Here is a 23,708-nt window from a genome sequence, read left to right on the forward strand (position 1 = left end):
GGGCCGTAACATATTAATTAGTATTCACATGACAGAGAGAGAAATACTAAATTTAAAATAAGACATGACAGTTTAATGAACCATCTTGCTTTTAGATTCTTACATACATGGCAGCAAATGCACATAAACCCAAGGGCAGATATGCTGAGACGTTACAGGTGACGGAATATCTTTCCAAGCTGTTTTGCTTCACAAATTTTGATTTAGACAGGAATATGCTAAAAGCCAGCCCCCGTGTGTGAGCACGCACCTCAGGAGCCAGGTTTCCGTTTTCCCACCTCTCGGCTTCTGCTCCCGACAAAGTCACAACTTCAAAGTCAAACAGCGGAAAGGTGAGACGCGCGCGCACACCGAAGTGAATGCAGGTCGCACACATTACAACACCTTGGAGTCCTATTTCCTTTTTTCCCCCCCCGAGTTTCGTCTCCTGCCATGCAGTGGGGCTCCTTCACCCTTTGTGACATACTTCCAGCTGTGAGGTTTTTCATTTTGTTCTAGAGAAATCCCACCTGGATCTGAGCTTTAACTGTCTTCAGCCCATCAACAAGATAATTAGTGAAACCTTTCCTCCCCACTTCCACTCAACAGTCAATTCAAACCAAAAGGAAAATATTTAAACCTCATTTTGATTTAGGTAAGTATTCTTTCTTAATAAGAATGATTTGCTGACTTATCCCATGTTTTACATCCTAAGTATGAGACACAATCCAGATTTTTTTGTCCTGATCTATATCTTGAATAATACTGTATTTTGAATAAATTTCAAACCAAATGGGGATTAAATTTGAGTGCAAAACCAGCAGAAACTCAACTTTAGGCGAATCTTGAGCATTGGTGGCTTTTGAACTGGAAATCCTGGTTCATTTTATGTTAATACCACCAACTTTAAGCCATAAATATTTTTTTCTTTTTTGCAGAAATTAGGTTTGGTCTCTGAAATGTACTCGTATATTTTACCTTTCTACATTTTTCACTGTACAGATATCAACTTTACTGTGACTTTTGTGATATTAGGTAAAAACACAAAATAGTACATAAACTTGAAGAAATTTATTTATTTCTTTTCAAAAATCTACAAGTGTTTGCATTTGTATGTATCCTTCTGGTTAATACCCATCAATAAAATAAAGTGCAACCAGTTACTTCTGTCTGAACTAGACCATTAAGCTGCCCAAGGTAACTCTGGGGGAGCTACAGAGATCCTCAACTCGGGTGAATCGATTCAGAGATTCACTCCAAAAACCTGGGGCAAGAAGGAAACCATAATCAGTCTGGATTGGAAATAAAATCAGATCTTTTTGTGGCTGGTCAGCCCTTATGTGTGCATCCAAACACAGAGACTTCCTCTGACACGGGAAGGTCGATCAACCCGACTGACAGTAAAACTTTAATGAACAATAAAAAGCAGGCCGACCTTGAGCGCTCTCCAGTTTGGATCAGATCTGATAAAGTGCTGAACAATGAGTAGATGGGCAAAAAGAAATAAAAGTGGCATTAGAAGAGATTTTCTACCTTATAAAGCAGAGATGTCAAACTCTTTTTCATTTTGGGCCAAATCAACATCACGAATGCTCTGAAGGGCCGGCTGTGCCAGAATGTAGTAGATAATATTGATCATCTTTTCAGACCCTCCAGGATTTTGCGATTGTTTTTGTGATTTTTTTCAATAAAAATCAAAGTGTTTGCGGTACTAATTTAGGAATATTTAGGCGTTTTACTCACCATATGGATTATAACTTCAGACCAAGGCTGAAGCAGTGAGCAGTAATTTAGATCCAATGTTTTTCAACATTTTTACCAAAGTTCTGCAATAAAATCACAGTTATGTATTAGAGTGAAAAAGTTCAGGGATTTGTTGATTTTGTGTGAATAATTCTTAAGAAACAGAAGGGACTCATTTATGTAATTTGACAGGAAATAGATAACTGATTTGATCTGATTGATAAAATAACATTTAAGCACACAGTTAACAGTTCTGCTTATGCATCCTTTTAGAGTCTAGAGGGCCACATAAAAAGCTGCGACGGGCCAGTTTTGGCCCCCGGGCCTTGAGTTTGACACGTGTTTATTACAGGTGTTGAGATAAAAACATCAACAAATAAACATCAAATTCAGTTTGAATAAACAGAAATCAGTGATTAAAAATATGTAAAAGTGAAAACTGATTTATTAAATGGTTGCAATATTAATTTTATAGGAACTGTAGATCTTTAAACATTTTTTTCTGATTAGATTTAGTTTTCAGCTCCAAAGTTCTGCTTTCTGAGGTCAAATTCAGCTGCAAAAACAATTTTAAAGATTGTTTTTAACTAAACCTTCATGGATTTCAAAACATAAATAATAAAAATAAAGACACCAACTGTCAGTTTAACATTTTATTCATAGTCCAAATTAATATCAGTAGACTTTTTTAAACATTCTTTTAAACAAAAATATAACAACTATTTACAATCACTTGTAAAAAATACATAAAAAGCGTACAAGCTAAATTCATGTTTGTCTTTCTAAAAGACATAAGTTACAACATCTATAGGTGTGAGACGGAAAGCTAACGTTTAGCCACAGACCGAGTTAATACCTCTTTGTACAAGATTGTGCAGCTCACTCTCCACATTTAAGCTTATTGTGCATTTCTGCTGTAATGCCAGGAGACGTTTACACAAACACACACAAACACACACATCCACATCTCTCTTATTGCGTTCCAGGAAACAAAGAAACGGACGACAAAGGGCTGAATTATATTCTGAAGTGAGGGAATTGTTGTTTTTCTCATTTTATTTTCAAAGAAACACAATCGTGTTTTTTAGAGAGGAAACAATAAAGCTGGGGCTTTTGATAAAACAAACACTAATTAGCATTTTTGAGTTCTAAGAATGTGTGGATTAAAATGAAAAAAGGGGGAAAACAGAAATATAAAACTTTTCTTTTGTTTTTTTTTGTTGCAATTTTACTGAAGTAAAAAAAATCAAGAAATTAATTTTTCAGCTCAAAGATTCAATAAAACTCCAGAGACACAAAGAGAAAATGTTTGATCGATTTAAACTTGAAGAAGCTTAAGCTGTTCAAAATGTAGACCACTGCTGAATGAATGAAGCTTAAAGGCAGCATCAGCATGGAGCTTCTTAAAAGGAACTCACTGCAGATCCTCCTGGCTGCAGGAGAGCGAGAGAGAGCAGGGCTTCCATTAAAAAAAAACACATCTTACCAAGTAATTTTAGTCAGTTCTTTTAGTGCAAATATCTTAAGAAAAAACTAACTCAAAAGTAACCTTTCAGCAAGATATATTATTTTGAGTCAATTATTCCTCCATATTATTTCACTTATGATATGGGAAAAATGTCAGTTATTAATGAATTTATCTGCTAATGCAACTAGAACATTTTAATCAATATTAAGTATTTTTTGATTTAAAACAAGCTCTTATATTTTGCTGAAACTAACTTACAAGCTGAAGATACTTGTAAGTTAGCTTTGTCTTATTTCAAGTCCTTTGCGATATTTGTACTAGAAACAAGAGTAAAATACCTGGTAAGATTTTGTGTTTTTGCAGTGCAGGTATAAGAAGATCAGAGTTGCTTTATTTATTCGTTTGAACTTTAATCCTATCTGTAGTGCAACAAGCTGGATTTGGAAAATTTGGCGGCTCTTTGGAAATCAAGACGTAAAGATTCACATGTTTTTGCAAAGCTAGTTCACTTATTTATTGTTTTATTTTAGAATATTATCAATACTTTAACAGCGACTGTTTTAATTATTTCTGTCTTTCAACAGAAATCTGAAAAACTTTGCACAAATTCTGTAATTTCTGTAACACTGATTTCAGTTTAAGAATACAAGTAAAGGAGTTGTGCAAAACGTCAAAGTGACATTAAAGACAAAATACCAAGAGGTGAAGGCCAAAATAAAAGCTTCCAGGCAAGCAGAGAGAGCAGGCAGGTAGAAAGTTTTATGTTTAGCTGAATGTGGAATTAGAGCGAGGATTTTTCTCTTCAGTTCAACAAAAAGCTCCTGTCAGTGTCGGGAGTTTGCATGAACTCTCCTCGTTCAAGAAGGCAGGAGCCTTCAAAGCAGAACTGCAACTACACAAGTGTTGTGTTGGAAACGTGAGAGCAGCGAGGAAATAAAAAAGAAGACCTGTTCTGATCCCAACACACACACACACACACACACACACACACACACACACACACACACACACACACACACTCTGCTACATCCTCCCAAAACTCAGCAGCAATTACACTCAAAGATCCAAAGTTGCAGCAAACGAAGCATCAAAACGGGAGAACACGTCAAAAAAAGGTCAAGAACCAAAACTAATTCCTTTAGCTTTCAACAAAAATATTCAAAAATATCCTCTCTGCACATTTATACAGACTCAGTTTACATTAAATTATGGCAAAGGAACAGCAAAAATATATATGTACAAATTTATATATCTGCTGTGAGTATCTATATATACTTATATATATTAGCAGTGATCATTTCAAGTCTTTGTGTGGCAAAAACAAATTACAGGAAGCAAACAGAACAGAGACGGAGGGAGAAAAAGAGATTCCAGTTAAAAACTAAAAAAATCATTTCTGTACAAATCTTCTGCTTTCAAAACAGATCTTCAAGCGTTTTCTTTAAATATTTTACAAAACAAGTATTTTGGGAGATGTAAGCCAGGCAGACCGTCTTTGTTGCACCTCGTCTGAGTGAGAAGAGCTACAAAAAAATGCTGCGTCAGCAAAAAATAATGCTGCATTATAAACAAATTTACAACTGAACCTTCTGCAGCTCGTAACTCGCAGACAACCAGTAAACACTGCAAACAAAACACAGACGCCGCCACGTAAACACTGTCCTGTTGGTTTTGGTGTGTGTGTGTGTGTGTGTTGTTTTTTTACAGCGCCTGCAGTAAATCGAAGGTTTTTACGTCTACAGGAGGCAGCGAGGCATTTGTTCTTCAGCTCATTAAAACCGAGTTTAATCCAGGTTTTACAGAACGAGCAGGAAGCAGCGACACAACGAGGCGAAGTGACGCAAAGTTTCAGGACGGGACGTGCTACGCAGACACGAGGGATTCCTGGAGATTTTCTCTTTTTCCACCTTTTGAAAATATTCATCAGTGCTTTTTAGGTTTTAACGATTAGAAAACTGGATTTTTTTTTCTTTTGCGTTCCCTCAATAATTTACTAGTCAGCATAACTGAATACTGAAAGTCTTTCTGCTGTTTTAAGGTTTCTGCTCGTTAGCATCTCGTTTTTGAAATATCTGAAGTTTGTATCTTTTTTTAGGATAGAAATGCTCCACAAACAGACGAGTAAAATACAAAAGCTCTCTTTTCATTCCTTCTAAGATATAAACTATTTAGTTATTTTAAAGACACCTGACAGGTTTGATTGATTTTTTTGTGTTTGTCGTCTGAAATGTTAACAAAGGGTTGTTTCCATGTGCAGCCACATCTCAGATACAAACAAATGTAAACATGCAGTTAATAAATCGATTTTCAATCAGATTTATGCACCAAATAGTTAAGAAGGTATAAACACGTTTTCTTTAAATGTGCAATTTTAAATTTGTGACATTTGTGACTGTAAAACAGACCAGAGTGGTTTTGCTAATTCATTGTGAGGGAACGCAAAAGAAAAAAAAAAATCTTAAAACACTTAAAACTCTCAGCATCATCTGTTTTGAGAGCTGTGGATCTTCATAATTTACATTCAAGTTAAAAAGAATGAAACCAAGGAGTTCACATTTGCAAGCTCAGAAATCCAGCCGATTAAAGCAAAACGTCAAGTTAAAGCAAAGACGACAAAACGTGCAGATGAGTGAGCCTGGAGAGCGAATGGAGGTACGTCGGTCCGCTTTTCCAGCGGGGCATAAATATCGTCTCTGTTCTTCTAAAAGTCTGTCTCCTGCGATGCGATCGCCTCTTCCAGCTTTGTTCACAGGTTCTCTTTTTAAAAAAAGTCTCTAAAATCTCTGATTTGTGAAACGGGTCCATAAAAGTCCAGAGGTCAGAGGTCACACGATGACCCCCGGCTGATGAGTTCACACCGCCGACACCTGTTCATCTGGAACAGAGGAGATGGGACAACATTTCACTTTTTTTAGTGCAACTCTGAAACAAAGAAGCAAACAAACAAACAAAACCATCAACTATTCAGCAGGCAGTGAAAAATACAGGAATACTTAAATTAGTTTGGATAAACATGAATGTTTCGACATGTGGGCCAAGAAAACCCACCTAAAAGCAAAGTGGGCCGATATCTGTTTATCCGATACGACGTATTGTCTGATGTTTGTGTTTTCTGCATTTTTCATATTTTAAGTATTGTTTTTATTTTTAATGTTGGAAAGGATTTTTACGACTGTGTGACGGCGCCACTGTCGGTCGAAAAAAGGAGTAAATTTCCACCAAAAACTCAGAAAGTTTCTCTCAGAAATATTCTAGAAACATTTTCATTTGAAAATCAGAATTTTTTTGTAGAAATTGTTTGATATTAGTCTAAAATGTTTATTTTTTTCTAGCAAATTTCCTTGTAATTTTCTTACTACTTTTTTCCTCTACAATGGTCCAAATTCGCAGCAGTAAATTCTGCTGTATTAGAAGAAAAGTGTCTGATTTCCAGTTTCTTTTGGGCTCAATTGAATTTATTTCCAGTGATAACAGGATTTGTGTCACTTTTATTCACAGTTTCAGTTGAGTATGGTTTTAATTTCATTTTTATTTATTGTGTGAAGTGTTCCTGACAAAACTGCATTAATTATTAATGTATCACTTGCAAATGGTTTCAAATCAATAATATTATCACTTATTGAATTAGACAGTAATGTAACAGCGTCTGACATTTTAATATATTTCATTTTTACATTTAGAGAAGTGAACTGGTTCTCAGTTGTTGCTTCCACAACTGAATAAAATGGAAGAATAATAGATGATGGTGTCCTGGTTGTGCCGTACCATCCTCGCTGTCAGCCAGGTCCTGCGCTGGGGGGACGAGGCTGGGCGGTCTGGACTGGCCCTGAATGGGGCTGGCCGTTCGGAGGTGAAGCCTCCGCGCCTCGGCCAGCCCGCTGGCCGCACCGGGGCTCTGCAGGAGCTTGCTCCTCTGCAGGGCCACGCTGTAGTCTGGAGGTCTGAGGTGAGGAGGTCGGGGGGCGGGAGACCCCGGCCCGCCGCCTACTCCGTCTGCGACCCCGAGGTCGCCCAGAGCCAGACCCTGGTAGCCTGGAGGGGTGGGAGGGGGAGCTCGGTAACGCTCATCCTTAGTGGGGGACGTGACACAGTACACTGGATGGATGTGAAGGTGGAAATAATGGGAGGATGGAGGAAAAGAAGGATGTGATGTACAGAAAACAAAAGGGGGAAAAAATGGAAAAATTAAATAAACTTCATGAACACAACATGCAAAACACGGGAAATTAAAGGGCAGTATTATGTTTCCCAGCGCAATCGAGTAACTGTGCCAACTGTAGTTATGAAAATGCTACATGTATCAAATATGATATTTCTGAAATTAAAATCAGGCCTCTGTCTCTTTAAAAACTCCTGGTCTTTGTGAGACTCGCCTTCAGGAAGTCGTCACAACACGGCTCCTCTGTTAACGTTTGCTAATTGCTGCTGGCTAGTCTGAAGGAGCTGAGTGCCCAGGAGTTTGGAAACTGCAGCTCTGAGGAGGAGCTTTGCCTCGAAGGCGGGGCTAAGTCCACCCAGGCGTTTTGAACAGCTGACTGGTTGTCATGGAGACTAAAGGATTTCTCAAACGTTCATGAAAGAGTCAAAGCAACACTCCAGGTTTGTTTTTGATGAAGTTAAAAACATTTTAACATGATGAAAAACTCAGAAAAATAATACTGCCCTTTAATAGAAAAACATAAAACTAATAAGATGGATGACAGCAGTGCATAAAAAAATCCCTAAGCTGAAACGGGTGATGGTGTGTTTGTAGATTTAATAAAAAATAATCAAATCAGCCTACTGGCTAATACATATATTTAATTTTCTTAAATAAATAAATCTTTTCTGCTCGTTTTGATTTTCCTCCTGGACAGACGGACACGCATGCAGGAGAGGAGGTGAGCGTGAGCGCTGCTCGGCTGCGTTCATCCTGATCCCTCACCTATCAGGCCCTTCTCTGTGCTCGACGTCACCGTTTTGTACGAGGCGTCTGCGCTTTGCCCTCCTTCCTCGTTGGCTGGCGAGGAAGGAAGCTCCGAGGCGTTTCGCCGCTTTATCGTTCCGTAATTCCCCTCGTAGTTATCCGACAGGGAGCCCGACGACGTCCGGCTCTCCCGCGCCGCAACGCTCAGATCTGAGCTGGACTCTCTGGTGAGGCGGCCGGCGGCGTCGCCGGCCCACGAGGGCCCGGCGGCGTCCGCCTCGGCCATCGTCCGGCCCAGCAGCGGGAGTTTGAAGCCGCTCAGGTGCGTGTGGGGGAGGGAGAGCGGGTGGCCGTGGATGCCGTGGTCCCAGGGCCGGCAGGACGAGGCGGGGAGGATTTGGAAGGATTCGTGAGAGTTGGAGGAACAGGAAGTCCAGCTGCCGCGGCCGCTGTCCACCACCGAGTCCAGGGACAAGGAGGCGTGGTCCGGGGTCAGCTCCTCCGTGGAGAGGGAAGAGGTGAAAGGTCGCGCTGCATGTCCTCCTCGAGCCACGACTGAAGAGCTGATAGACAGGAGGAGAGATGAAATGTTTCACTTTCTGTGTTTCATGTCACAATACATTTTTAATACCTGGATAACAAAGTCACAGACAATATTCCACATTTACAAAGATTGAAAAAAGCTAATCGTTTTTCTGCTAATCTCAAAAATTACATTTAAATGACTCATTTAAATTAATTTGATGAAACTGGGAGTTCTGGTTACCAGCTGATGAAAGACGCACATCAGCCTCTGTTTGCAAAGACAATAAAGGTAGAAATGGCTGAAGGATAAAACATCATTTACTAAAGAGACCAACAGAAATCTGTCCTCCATGACAAACAACGTAGGGAAAAGATTCCTCTCAGTGATCCGGCTGTTTGATTCACTGACTGTATTTTACAGGACAAACCAGACAGTCAATGAAACCGAGCCGTATTTCATAAAACAGGCCGATGCTACGAAGCAAGGCTGCCAAGGTAATATAATATCAGAGAGGTAGATATTTCAGCTTTGTCTTTATGAGGCAGATAGGCCTGATTATGGGCAGATAATAAAGAAGCGTTGTTGTTTACTCAGCCAGATTAAAAAGCCGACACTCTGTCCTGGATAGAGAGGAGAGCAGTAAAACACGGGGATGCTAATAAACAGGTGTTATTTTTTATGACTTCCAGTTCTTGGAGTTTTTAATGAGGATGGGTGTAAATGGAAGCAGCTGGGGGAAGGAAACAGGCGAAAAGCAGCAGATGGTCAATAGGTGGATGTTTTGTGCAAAAGTTTGAGGTGAATAGAGAAGGAGTCAAAAAGTTAAGCTTAGTTAAAATCTAAAACAGCAGACGGTATTCACATCCATTGATCTTTTCTCCATTTTTTTAAAAGTTATATCTGCTAACGTCAGTGTTTTTTATTGCAATTTTATTTGAATAACCAGTAAAATTCAGCCTGGCTTTCTATGATATCCCTAATAAAAGATGAGCAACAGATCATTTCTTCTTTCCTGAGCCCCTTATTGGGCTGGAGAGAAAACGGCAAGTATCTGTGGCTACAAGCTAACCCTGCGCTGCCAACGGCACGGTGGTGGGGGGTCATGCTAAGGGAATGTTCATCTTGAATAAGGACAAAGTTTAGATGGTGGTAAATACAAGGCCATTGTGGAAGAAAACCTGGCAACCAGATTAACAACCTTAAATATACAGAAAGAGCTACAATGCTGCGGTCGCAATAAAAAAACACCAATGTTAGAATGGTCCAGTCAAAGCCCAGATGTAAAAAAAAACATAATAAAAAAATACAGGGGAAAAAATGTGATTATTGTTGTTCAAAGAGGCTTTAATATATTTTGTAAAAACAAAAGAGAGCAAACTTACAAACTAACATGAATGATAGTTTCATGTTAGCTACTTTATGCAAAGTCCTTCACCAAACTTTCTGCTGTAATAAGGAAAAATGTCAAAAGGTCCAAAGGATGTAAAACACAGCCCTGTATTAGATTATTAAAAGGTTTATCACAATGTAAAAATCCATTATTCTATTAAATGTCGTGTTTTCTGGATGAGGTCTAAACCCTGACGGGATTCCTCTAAAATCTAAATCCCGTTCATCTCATTATGGCTTCCATTTAACGAGCGCTGCTTCCACCCTCAGATAATTAAGCAGACAGATTAGATAAAACGAACTGAACTGGAGCCAATTACCTTGTGCTGGGCTGGCTGTAATCAGCAGTTAAGTGTGCATTTAATGCCGCTGTGCCCTCAGCGACCACAGCAGCCGTCGCGGCCGTAGCATTAGCAGCAACGGTGGCAGCGGTACCGGAACCGGCCCGGTTACAGCGGTCGTCCGGTCCGGAGGCCTGCGCCGAGTCCACGGAGCAGATACTGGAGCGGGACGAGATCTCGCTGTGACTGGAGTCCGACAGGTTGTCCGATTTGGCAGAAGGGAGGAGGGGACAACCTGAAGACGGAGGACATTCAGGATGAAATGACTGGGAGGAGAATCAACAACCGAGAATATGATGTTGGTTCTGTAGCTACCTGCAGTTTGACCAAACCTCCATTAACCCACTTAACACTAACTGTCATTTAAATGATTGTGAAACAAGTTTGAACTCAGAGTTTGAACTTTTTATCACAAGAACCTGCAGAACTCAGTAACACACATAAATGAACAAATAGATCGTCACATACAAACCTGAGACAAATCTCGTTTTGTCAAAGTTTGTTTCTAAAAGTCTGTTTAGTGGTGAATGTTTTTCTGTTCACGGCAGGATTAATGCTTCAACATTAACTGAAGAAGAAACGACAAACCGGCTGGAGATCAGCCACATCGAAAAACTCAAATACAATCTTTTCTGATCAGTGAATGAACCACACAAAATATTACCAAATACTCATGGTCTACTTTCTAGAGAAAATATCTCAGTGAACTTAAGACAAAACTAACAGACAAGCAACTTTTCAGCAAGAAATATGACTGTTTTAAGTCAATTTTTCCTTAATATTGGTGAAAAAGTTCTAGTTCCACTGGCAGATTATTCCACAAAGAGAACTGTGCCGTTACCTAGCAACCCCCCCGCCAAACCCAGTCCGTTACCTAGCAACCCCCGCCAAGCCCAGTCCGTTACCTAGCAACTCCAGCCCAGCCCAGCCCGTTACCTAGCAACCAAATTCTACTTCCATTGGCAGGTTATTTCACTTACAACATGTTTCCATGTTACCAATAAAATCATTTGCCAATGGAACTTAAAACAAGCTTTTATTTCTTGCTGAAAAGTTACTTGTAAGTTAGTTTGGTTTTATTTCAAGTGTATTAAGATATTTGTGCTAAAAACTAGACAGAAATACTTGATGAGATTTTGTGTTTTTGCAGTGTGGAATTGTTTCTGCCTCGTTACTGAATCTCTCATTCTGTCTGCTACATCATTTCTTTTGGAAACTTTTGGAGGGAGGCATCCTGTAACTCTAATCTCCTGGCGCTGTCTGTCTCGGACGTCTCAGATGGTTTTCCTCCTGCTGTGTCGGTCTCGGCACAGCCAGAGGAACGGGTTGGGGCTGACCGATCTCCTGACTCTCTGCTCTGTCTGTCCTTCAGCCTCCTGCTGAGCCGAGGAGGACAAAGTCTCTCCGGAAGCTTCCTCGCTCTTTGGCAGCGGCCTCTCTCTGGACTGACTCCTCTCTCTCAGCACCCTGAAAGGAGACAGCAGTCTGGCCCTGATGGGTGTCCTGACACCAGCGTGGGGAGGAGGAGGAGACCCGCAGTGAGCCGAGGGGTTCTCCCTCTGCGTCTCTGGGGTTCCTGATCTCCTGGGTAACGCCTGCCCTGCCTCTGCCTCCGGTTTCCTCTGCTGCCTGGATCTTCCTCTCCTCGGTTCTTCCTGACCTGCCTCTGCCTCGTCCTCAACCTGTCCCTCTCTGTTCCTGCTGCTCTCTCGGCTATGCTGACTGGTCATCTGCAGGATCCTCTTGTGGAGAAGGGCCCCACCTATGCCGTAGCTGCGCAGACTGATGGTGCCCGTCTTTGTACTGGCGTCGCTGGTCAGCGACGACGAGGATCCCGATAAGTTCATCTGGCTTGAGTTCTGCGATTTTGCGGCGCCGCCCACTGGCAGAAGAAATGAAAGAGACGGAAAGGAGAACATGTGAAAAAAAACCTGAACCAAAAATACTTGGTAAGATTTTGAGTTTTTGCAGTGTGATACTGTAAATAACACCTGATATGAACATGAAGGAGTCTTCATAAATATCTACAACTGTTGTCATGACATGCAACATTTAATTAAAACCAATTAAAAGTATCTACTTTGCAATAAAAGTGTCATTATTTACCAAATACTTCATGACAACAGACGTATATATTCATGAAGACTCCTTCGTGTTCATGTTTGTCCTGTCAGTGTTTAAATGAAGTGTCTTCCAGAGTCACTGGAGGAATGAATGTGTGTTGCGTACCTTTGCGTGGCGAGCCCTGAGGCGACACTGTGGGGCTGGAGTGGAGCGACGACACGGTGGAAACGGTGTCATCACACGGCCTCTTGGCGCTCCACTCATCCGACGGGTTCGCTGAAGGTTTCTTCACCACCTGCGGAGAATTTGAGTCTAACAGAAAGAAAAAATAAGATCATGAAGACAAACTGTGAAGCAAGTAGAACCGGTAAAGTGTAGCGGAGGAAACTCACTGGAGGCGCTGTTGTCCTTGGCGGTGCTCTTCTTCCTCAGAGGGTTCAGAGGCACCTGGACCTGCAGGACTTGTGACACCCTGTTCTGAGTTTTCCCTGAGGGTAACGTCGCCCTGAGGGACACCGGAGACATGTCCGACTTGTTCGCCCGCCTCTCGCTCAGGTTTTTACCCACTGAAAACAAAGACAGTTAATAGAAATGTACATTTACAAACTCTGCCACAAACTGCAACCAGTTTCTAGAGCAAAACTTACAATTAACCTTCCAGAAAGATACATTAATTATAAATGAATGATTCCTTAATATTGGTGAGAAGGTTCTAGTTCCATTGACAGATTATTTCACTTATAACAAGATATTTTCCACATGTATGTTATTATTTTCATATGAGTGTCTACAAACTCTTTATTTTTAATCCATAACTTCCTGTTTCTCTGGGGTTTTTATATGATGTGACACAAACCAACATTTCTTTATCAACAGTCAGTGATTCAGAAATAATTCAGAAACTTGAACTGTGGTAAATAAAAACATTCATGTTTATCTGGTTTAGAGCTACACTTTTAAACAGATTTACCAGCTGCATCATTAAATGCAGACTGTGTTGTCATGTCATTGTTGAGGAAACCTGCTAGGGGGCAGCGTGAGCGAATATTACAAAACCAAGCAAAGGTCAATCAAAATATATTTAATTTTCAGGGAAACAGTTGAGTTTTAGGTTCACTAATTCATCTTGAGATACAAACAACTTTTTTTCTTTAAGTTTCTGTTTACTGAGACGAAATGCAAAACTTCAGACTAGAATTAGAAACAAAAAATAAAAGCAGACATATTTTTTGTCTTTTCCTTATACACGCATCTCTAAAATAGAGAGTGAACAAAACATGTTTAAGAAAAACATAAATGTGTATGTTCTGAAAAAAATGTTTGTATAAGGAAAAGTAAAAAACAAAAAATATATTTTTAACCACAGTGCATCTAAAATACATTATTTAAAATCAATTAAAATAATTAATTTATTTTTAATTAAAATATTTTTTTACAATTAATTTTATTCTTTTACATTAGTTAGCAATAAATAAATTAATTATTAATTCATTAATTTTTAGTGAATTAAAAATTAATTATTGCTAATTATGTCAGGTTTGGTCCTCCATAGTTTATACTAGTAATGCAGAAACTTTTAGTTTAAAACACATTCAGTCTGACTCCTGATTAACTCACATGTGTTGTAAGACGGCTCACACTGCAGGGACATGATTTGGTGTTTGTCCTCATCCGTCTCCACCGTCAGGTTGGACAGGTACTGCTTCACCTTCCTGGCCATCTGGGCGTCTTCGTAAAGCTTCTTAGCGTTCAGGAGGGAGCTGCGGCGCACGCGCTTCTTATGGGCTCCACCCTGAACGTCCAGGATGTTGGAGTTGGTGCTGCCTTGACTCAGAGACCTGACAGAGGAGGAAGAGACATTGGAGATGGAGAGGAAAGAAAATGAATGGAAACAGATTTAGATTGGAGAGGATTCAGAGGATAAAGGAAGTGAAGAAAAAGAGAGGCAGAAAAGAAAGAGGCAAAATCATAAAATCACTCTGAGTAAACAGAAAAACACTTCGGTAAAATCTGAAAATCTGTTTTGCAGCACAGCATTTTAAAACGGGACCATGCAACCGGGGAGAGAGGCAGCGCCCCCTTATGGGCCATGCTGACAGTGCAGAACAGCGGGACATTCTGTCCGATGGAGGCAAAAAGGGTTAGGAAACACAGGATGCAGAATACTCAACGTGGAGATGCAGATGTGGAGATGCAAACACAAACCAGAGTCAAATAGTATTTGCAAATGCTGAAACTGTTAATTTTATTTTCCATTTTTACCAACAGCTGGCAGAGGAACTGGTTTGGTGACTCATTTGCTGATGTGGAGATGAGAAACATCAAGATTTTTGGAGTATTTTCCACATTTTCCAAACTAGGAGTTTCTATCTAATGAGTTTCATTTTAGGCAAAACAACTTCAAATTGTGAATATGATAGAAAATTACTTATTCACAAATAAAGTCTAAAAATTGTGCCACATATTTGTATTAAACCTAATTCTGGACAATAAATCAGTAAAAATATCGATCAATATCAGTAGATAACACGCTTGATCAAATATTCAATAAGCAACTAGCAACTCACTCACTCTTTGGTTACCTAGCAACAACTTGAGTAACTTTTGGTTACCTAGCAACAGTCTGTTGAGTAACTTTTGGTTACCTAGCAACAGTCTGTTCAGTCACTCTTTGGTTACCTAGCAACAGTCTGTTGAGTCACTCTTTGGTTACCTAGCAACAACTTGTTGAGTAACTTTTGGATACCTAGCAACAGTCTGTTGAGTCACTCTTTGGTTACCTAGCAACAGTCTGTTGAGTCACTCTTTGGTTACCTAGCAACAGTCTGTTGAGTAACTTGCGCAGCAGCAGTTTCAGGTTTCCCCACTGTTCCTTATAACAGCTTAAAAATAAAAAATGGTGTGTAGAGAAAACTCTGGGTAACAGAGGAAAGGTCAAGCCACCAGACTGGCATTATTTCAGATATTCAAAACAAAAAACTAATCAATAATTACTGATATGAGTTTAATTCCAGCAGCACATCTTCTGGGGAACCTCTGTAGAAGTTTTGATGTCTAGAGATTAAACATTTTGTTCATTTTTTTTGTAGAAATGACAAAATCTCAGTCAGACTGGATGGAAAACATCAGTGAACATCAATTTGTAGTTCATTTTAAAACAAGAAGTTTGGAGGACAAGAGAAATTTATGAAAATAAATTTATAAACCATATTTGCAGATTTTATTTTATGTCTAGCCAATTAAATTCAAATAAAATACAATGAATTTTATGGCTATAATGTGAAAAATGTGAACAAGAACTTTGAATACGCCTGTAATGTCAAACTTCAGGAAAAGATTTTCAGAATAAAATACTGACCTAATGTCTGACATCGTCAACAAACGACACATTTCAGGGTTTGCAATAATGTGAGGAAGATATGGCTGCATTAGAAAATGCAGCCAGTTATGGATCATAACATCTTTACAAGCTACTATCTGACTTCTTATGAACATGGCAGATAATCAATGGGTGTTCAATGGATTCATGTGGATGAGCACTGCCAATGCAAATGGGAGGTTAATCACACAGACACACAGAAAAAGGAACACATGCAGAGTTTTATGCAGGGTGGACAAAATTTCAGCCGGTCCAGACTGGAACTGGGTTAAAAACTGGAAACCGGGCCACGACTTACCCTAAACTCTTCCACCTCTTCTTCCTGCAAGCAAGAGGCGTGAAGATTGAGGCGTGACTTAAAGACAAGTTTAACGACTTGGGGAGGAGTGGAGGAGGAGACGAGACTCATGTAGACTTCATGCCACCACAAACAAACAGGAAATGACCGGAAATGACCACATGTGGGACATTCTCCCCTTATCAGCCCAAAAAGTGAGTTTTAATGTTTTAATTTACAGAATTTATTGACAGGACTTCCTGAAGGTGTAGTAAGATGGGGGTGCCTGCAGGGGGCAGTCATGCACCGCGGCAGTGACAGACTGTGACAGACAAACTGAGCGATTCCAGCTACACGCAGCAGCTGTCATCAATTCCACCTCCACTTCCAAACTGCATTGCAGATTAACAACTGCAACCCAAACATGACCAGGGAAGGAAGCGAAGGGAATTGATTGGACGAGACGCTGAGCGTGGCCTGATCCCACAGCTGAGGGATCCAGGTTGGCTGGAGGATGTATGGTAGCCGTGCTTCCCTTTTTGCCAACATGTTTTTGTTTTTAAACTAACATCTACCTTCACACTTCAACACTCTGAGGATTTTTCCTCCAATCTGATGGTAAACAGGAGGAAGAAAGCTGCAGGATGTAACTTTTTCACTATGTTGTGACAGGATATGAGTCTGGAAAAACTGATCTCCTATTATTTCTCTAAGTGCTAACTAGAAACAACCAATCAGAGCCAGGAGGCGGGTCTTAGCGCTGTCAATCAATCCTCTCCTTCCATCCCTTGCTCTATGATAAACAGTTTTTCTGTAACGATGAGTTGTTTCTCGATTATTAGCATATTTGGCAATCCGTATATGAGGCTGATTGACAGCACTAAGACCCGCCTCCTTGCTGTAATTGGTTGTTTTTGGTGCATTTCTTCAGACAGCAATAGTAGTACATAATCAGTGAAAAAGGATCTTTTCACAGATTATGTAAAAACATCTTATTTGTAAAAGTTACATAAAGCAGCTTTGCAGGAATCTCTAGATTTTCAGTAAAGCCTAGAGTTTGGCTAATTATTTCTGTAAGTTAACAGATTGAATAAAATCTGACTCACCAAAATCGCTCTTAAGATCTGAAAACTGGCCCCAACAACAACACTGAAGCAGAATAAAAAGAAGTAACAGATGAATAAATGGTAACTAACCTCTGTCTGAACATGAGGGCGGGGTCCATGTTGGCCGAGGTCATCCGCACCACATGTCTGATCTCCTTCGCGATCATCCGCAGCTTCTCAAAGTTCACAAGGCCGTCAACGTTGGAGTCGTTGCCTGGGAGGAAACAGGTGAGCGTACACACACACACACACACACACACACACACACACACACACACACACACACACACACACACACACACACACACACACACACACACACAAGCAAACCAATTTAACTCACAGTGAGCTGTCAGCGTTTTATGAAACATTCATATTCTGAGACTCTTGAAACGTAAAAGAAAAGAGAATCTCTGGTCATTGTTGCAGGAGATCAAGGTTCCTGTTTTTAACATTTTTTTTGGAAGGCAGTATTTATTTTTGAAACTTTCACAATTAAGGAAACTTTCTGTTTTATCAGAAAATGCCAGACAGTTTCAGGTTTTCTAACCTGACTTTGACCTGGTAGTTTACAAATATACGATGGGGAAACAGAAACAGGTTCATTGGAGCCCAAGTTTGACTTTATGCTGCAAAGAGACGGTAATGGAGCAAAATCACTTTTAAACCTTGTTTTGTTTATTTAGCTGGAGCTAACTAACTCTGTGTAATGTCCTTTTTTAATAGTATAAACACAAAATAAACCTTATATTTGCACCAATGTACCCAAAGGAAACTGTCCTGGTTCTTCTGCACAGAGGGTGGAAAATCCAGAAATTTTACTCAAGTGAGAGTAGAGACACTTCATAATGAAATTACTCTAATAAAATTATTTTTTCTAAAAGGTTTCTGAAGTAAATGTAAGTAGTTACTACCAAACTCTGGCTCATACCTACAGCCAATCAGCACCACGGAAAACGAATGGTGCTCCTGGATTGGCTGCTTTGCAAACTCCAGCCAATCTGTGCAAATTTTATGGTAATGTTGATACAAACTTTTCAGGTTTTTTCCCCAATCATAAATATATATCACTTTATGTTGGCCTATCGCCTAAAATCTGGTTAAACAAGATAAAGTTTGTGTTTTTAATGTGACAGATTATGGAAACCTTCAACAGACTTCTGCTTTCAGCTAAACCAGACAGAAACGTCACCAAGTTTCCCTACCTTCGTGCAGGAAGGTGAGGTCCTTCTTGACCACAGGAAACAGCGGGATGATGGGCGGCTGCATGCTTTGGCTGCTCAGCACGTTGCGGTACTTGGCCATGTTCCTGGACGGGTCGAAGACGTCCTGCAGGTCCTCAAAGAGCTTCTCATACTTACTGGGCAATTTCTCCCAGGAGCTTCGCAGCCGGGCCACCGGTGCCAAGTTCAGCCCGCTGTGCAGGAGAGAGGGAGAGGAGCAGGCAGGGCGGAAATGAGGCAACGTGAGGTGCTGACTAAGACGGTATGCGTTCTTCTTTCTCTTACTTTATTCTCTCTGTTTTTGTACCTTTTGTAAATTCTGTCCATTTTAATAAATTCGAGTTTTGTATGACAAAATATATGAAGCGACAAAAACTTTTCAACACTTATTTCATCTTGGGTGTTTTGTATTTTTCTTATGTTTAGTAAAGTGAGTCACTTCTCCCAGGCAGTCGGTTATCAATCACAAAAACACACCAGGAAACTGGATTACTGTGAACTGTAACTACCTCAATAAAAAGATTTTAAAAAAGCAGTTCACTAAGAATCCAAAGCAGAAAATATGATTCTGCTGCAATAATGCAAAACAACCTGCTGGTATATTCTTCTTCAGAAGATGTTTTTTTTTTGTGCTTTCTACATTTTAAATATGACTAAATTATTAGATATTGGTCCAGTTAAACATTTTTGGTTATATCTGAATTGTGGGATCCTTCCTATAAGAAATTAATTCACAAAAATACGTCAGCATGTTCTGTGTGGGGCTTAATGTGTTTGGATCCATACTTTGTTTTTATGGAAGATTAACCTGAACACTGTGTTTATGAGCAGAAATACAGATTCTGAAAATATTTGCTTGATATCTAATTTAATGTGATAAACATTCCTACAATCCAAATGCATTTTATTCTGTGGGATTGAAAAGTGAAACTTAAGGTAAAATCCAGTGTGGTTTATATTTCAGACTGCGACAGAGTCGGTAGGAGAACGTTGAGTTTCCTGTTTCTTGCACACAGTGGCAGATGTGCCCCTGTCACCGGGCAGGTTAAGCATCAGAGAGCCATATGCACCAGGAGATCCTGCTGTGAGCAGCAGAGTAAGGGGACATGGAGGTCAGACTCCTCTGCTCCGCGTTTCTCACAGCTGTGAACAAAGGATCGTTATGCTCAGCTGCTGCAAGCTCAGATCGTTACTGATACAGTTTAACACCTAAAGATAAATCTGAGACGTAATCCTGATTCTCCTGACACATTATTAAAACATTCAGTAATCAGAAAGTTAAGTAATTTAGATGTTTTGATATAACCTCTAGTCGTGTTTTTTAACACTGCTCCAGAAGATCGTTTCAGAAAGCTGCTCTGGAGTTTAAAGTGATTTTGTGGCTTATTTCAGGTATTTGTGAAGCTTTGATCGGATTCAGATTTCTGTCAGTATCAGTGTTCATAGTATTTATTTCTAGCCTTGACTTTGTGGTATTTTATTGTAGAAGAATAGGTGACGTCACACTGTGTGTGTGATGGTGGAGATTATTGCATCTTCCATTAGAAATGATCAAGTTTACCTGGTGAAGCTGGTAAACTTCCGTTCAGCCTTCCTGTTATCTACTGAGGTCAGCTTTGGGTCAATTAGTTCCCACCATAGGAAAAATGTTTTCTGGGTTTTCATACCCAGAAAACAAGCCAGTTGGTTGTTTAACAGGGGATGAAACAACCAAAGCAGCAAAGTTTACTGTTGAACAGCTTCTTTCACTTGCTTTGTTTCCTCTGACTTGCTTTTTAAACACTGAAAATATCTAACTTTGAGTCTTCTTCCCACTCTAACAACTTCCACACTGAAGAGTGTTGTGGTCTTTTCCCTGGACCAGATGTTTCCCAGTTAAAACAACAATCCATATCCAGCCAGCAGGTCTCATTGGGCCCAACTGTTGTGGCTGGTGAGCAGACAGACTGAACCCACCTGATGATGGCGAACATAGAGTTGAAGTTCTTGCACTCTCTGCAGTGCAGAGCGATCTTGATGAAGTGCTTGATGGTCTTCATCCTCTTCAGGGTGTTTGGCTCTTTCAGGATCTCAGTAGCCACCCAGAAGGTCTCCTGGTTTATCACCTCCTCAAACTGTTTCAGGTTTGTACACCCAGCAGACGAGTCCAGCTTGAACAAGTCCTCCACATACCTAGCAACAGGAACAAGGAGAGAAAACAATGCATGAGATCCAACAATTTCTACATTTTGCCATGCATTTGGCACTTTAAATTTCTTTCTTTTTTGGCAGTCACATAAAGTATTACAGGTATATAAATCACAAAGTGCCTACTCTGTGGACTCGATGTTTCTGAAGAGTTCAAAGTCTCTCATCGACAGCTGGGCGGCGACCTCCATGGTGCTGAGCTGCAGCAGGGAGATCTGACTCTCTCTGAGGAGATCCTGAGCGTCGTCATCTGAACACAACGTCTCCGTCTCCATGTTGTTCTTCAGGTAATATCTGTAGGAAACAGCAATGAGACGGAAACACAAGGAGGTGGATTATTTACCTGAAAAATACTCCCCAAATCCGTCTTTCTTTGCCCTTTCTCAAGCTGCATAACGCTTAATCGTTTGAGTCTCTTTAGGGACTTAAAGTACATAGAAGAATATTTTCTCACTGAATTTTAACATCATACATTTACGGAAATATCATAACAATTCTTTACAAGTATTTCTAAATTAGCACCCAAAATATGTGGTTTTGATTGCAAAAAAACACAAAAACAATCATAAAATGCAGGAGGAACTGCTGTTTATTAATATTTCAACAGTTCAATGGGTTTTATCAATACATTGTGTCACAACCGGCCCTTTAAGAACATTCAGACTTTTGATCAAATGAAAGTGAGTTTGACTCTCCTGATTTACTGCCTTCACCATCTCATCTCTTCCACCATATGCTGCTGTGTTTATAAATGTAAACCTTCGTACTTTCCCTCTAATGGAGCCGTAATGCAGGCATCCTGGAACGCAGACCCTCTGAGGATTCAAGGCCTGGAGTGGGCTCTCTCCAGCAGTAAAGTGTTGGCACAGACTGGAGACTAAATTGCACGATAATGCTGACAGAGAAGCTGGAAGGCAGAGCAACAGGTTGCGTTGTGACTGAGCTAAATTCTCTCATAAAACACAAGGTGTGAAACAAGGTCAACAGAAAAAGAGCAGAGCAACATTTAGCTTGGAGGCCATAAACCAAAGTGTTTGAAAAGCCTTAAAACGTCAGATTTTACTGCAGCAGCGTTTTCTTACAAACAGGGAAGGAAGCCCATAGCATCACAGATACTCCACTGTACTTTTCAGAGCATAAGTAAGGTGTTTCTCTAAGTACAGTATTTTCTGCACTATAATGTGCACCTTCAATGAATGGCCTATTTTAAAACTTTTTTCATATATAAGGCGCACCGCATTATAAGGCCCATAGAATAGACGCTACAGTTAGGGTTGCCACCGGACGCATCTCTTCAGATGTGGATGTGTAATAATAAAGAACTGGTCCCAGAGTACTTTATATAGCAGGCTGCCCCAGTTGTTGTTTCACTCACGGTGTTGCGATATTGTGCCCAACTGCTTTCTGGGTAACACAGACCAACCGACACGCTGCCGCTGCAGTCTCTGTCTCTCTTCTCCGGCTTTAAATGCATCGGGGCTGGTCCCTTGGTAACTCTAGTCGAAGCACCACGGATGAATGTCTAAAGCCACTTGTTGACATAAAGAATGTCAACAAAACAGTCCGACTCCGGTCGGTGAGGAGAGACTTGGCCGGACGATGGTCACCCTTCTCCATTCATGCACAGCATGTTGGTGGAGAACGTGGTGCTAAGTGACCTGCAGACGACCTGATTATCAGGTCGGTAGGGAGATAGGTCAGTCAAACTTTATTAACAAACCAGCGTTCTGACAACTATCCCAGCATTCACCACGCGCTTCTTTTTCTACGGGCGAAAATGAAGTCAGCGGCTGCTTACCGTAGTTGCCAGACCTGTTGTGGCTCAATATTGGTCCATATATAAGGCGCACTGTCGGCTTTTGAGGAAATTGAAGGTTTTTAGGTGCGCCTTATAGTGAGGAAAATACGGTATTCATCTTGAAAAGTATGTTGGCAAAGGGTTAGTTTTGCTGAATCTCAGTAACGATGAATATATTTCCATTATTTGGCCTTTAGATGGCAGGTGACGGTTGCCATGGAGATTTATAAACCCAGCATGCTGCTCCTTGATGCCGTTTTCTATCAGTTTTTCACTTCCCTTAGTGGGAACTAGTCTAATACTAGTCTCACCAACTGGGTAATTTGTTAATTATTAATAAAAAGTTCCTCAAAATCTTGATAAGCTGACAAAAAAAAAAAAAAAGTAGTTAAATTATAGGTTGGATTATTTCAAATATTTACAATGTAATATTATGGTATTGATGTGAATTTGCTGATTTAATGCCATGTAACTGATAAGTAGAGGAGATATTCGGCCAAGTGTAGAAAAAGAAGAACTTGATCAATGAAGAAAACACAAAGAAGAGAGCAGGGTTTGATAAGAAAGGATGAGGACAGCAGACGAGACTAAATTAAAGATAAACAGAATCAGCGTAATCTTTGAGAAATACCCAGTGGAAACACTCAGTGTATGTGTGTGTGTGTGTGTGTGTGTGTGTGTGTGTGTGTGTGTGTGAGGATACCATCCTCACTTCATTTCTATGTAGGCTGACAGGGTGCAGAAGGCCTGCTATTGGCTCAGCCTGCCACTCCCTGAGCTGCTGTCAATCAGCAGCAGCAGAGCGCTGGAGTCTGGAGGACGACGAAGAGACACAGCGCTCCCAAACGTTTCTGCTAAACGGGAACTTCTTCTGCTGATGGCTGTGAACGCACACACTGCTGACGCTACAAAACCATCAACAAACACCACTGAAGCCTCTGTATTAACCATAAATGCTCCCCATTCTTCATATGTAAAACTGAAGCTCTCTCAAAAACAAGTAATGTGTATTTTCTTAATTTATGTACAGCTTTAGATATGCTCAGTTGTACAAAAGAAGAGTCTTAATTGTATTAGGGATGTTTGCATGAGGCTGTATGAATAATTCCATACATGCCATGCTGCCTGCAGAGGCCACCGCCCTGACAGAGGATGAAAAATTCATGCTAGCCTTGTTGGGAGGGGACTGACGAGGGACCCTAACGACAGGAGGGGGGAGGAGAGACGGGAAAACTGTGAAAAAGTAATGGAGGAGGCAGCATCTGCTGCTCCACTTCAATTTTTCTGCTGGATTTCAGATGAAAAGGACGCAAGAAGAACAA

At 40.4% G+C, this 23,708-nt stretch overlaps 1 protein-coding gene across 13 annotated transcripts in view; it reads right to left on the reverse strand.

Moving 5' to 3' along the window:
- Nucleotides 1-3,583: 3,583 nt before the first annotated feature.
- rapgef6 (Rap guanine nucleotide exchange factor (GEF) 6) overlaps nucleotides 3,584-23,708 on the reverse strand; it is a 152,921-nt gene continuing 132,796 nt past the window's right edge. For 10 of the 13 annotated variants that reach the window (XM_015037469.1, XM_015037470.1, XM_015037479.1 and 7 more), the window contains 13 exons: nucleotides 20,715-20,882; nucleotides 20,358-20,573; nucleotides 18,384-18,595; nucleotides 17,269-17,392; nucleotides 16,094-16,117; nucleotides 14,034-14,254; nucleotides 12,809-12,982; nucleotides 12,582-12,728; nucleotides 12,115-12,234; nucleotides 10,332-10,587; nucleotides 8,115-8,659; nucleotides 6,956-7,285; nucleotides 3,584-6,065 (listed from right to left, as the gene is read on the reverse strand). In XM_015037469.1, the coding sequence (XP_014892955.1) occupies nucleotides 6,043-6,065; nucleotides 6,956-7,285; nucleotides 8,115-8,659; nucleotides 10,332-10,587; nucleotides 12,115-12,234; nucleotides 12,582-12,728; nucleotides 12,809-12,982; nucleotides 14,034-14,254; nucleotides 16,094-16,117; nucleotides 17,269-17,392; nucleotides 18,384-18,595; nucleotides 20,358-20,573; nucleotides 20,715-20,882 (2,560 nt within the window). In that variant the 3' untranslated portion in view covers nucleotides 3,584-6,042. Of the gene's footprint in view, nucleotides 6,113-6,955; nucleotides 7,286-8,114; nucleotides 8,660-10,331; nucleotides 10,588-12,114; nucleotides 12,235-12,581; nucleotides 12,729-12,808; nucleotides 12,983-14,033; nucleotides 14,255-16,093; nucleotides 16,118-17,268; nucleotides 17,393-18,383; nucleotides 18,596-20,357; nucleotides 20,574-20,714; nucleotides 20,883-23,708 lie in introns of all 13 variants that reach the window. The other 3 variants (XM_015037478.1, XM_015037472.1, XM_015037475.1) reach the window with 3 other exon arrangements.

This window comes from Poecilia latipinna, unplaced genomic scaffold, assembly GCF_001443285.1.
Source record: "Poecilia latipinna isolate Pla-1442-1.1 unplaced genomic scaffold, P_latipinna-1.0 Scaffold407, whole genome shotgun sequence".
NCBI lineage: Eukaryota > Metazoa > Chordata > Actinopteri > Cyprinodontiformes > Poeciliidae > Poecilia > Poecilia latipinna.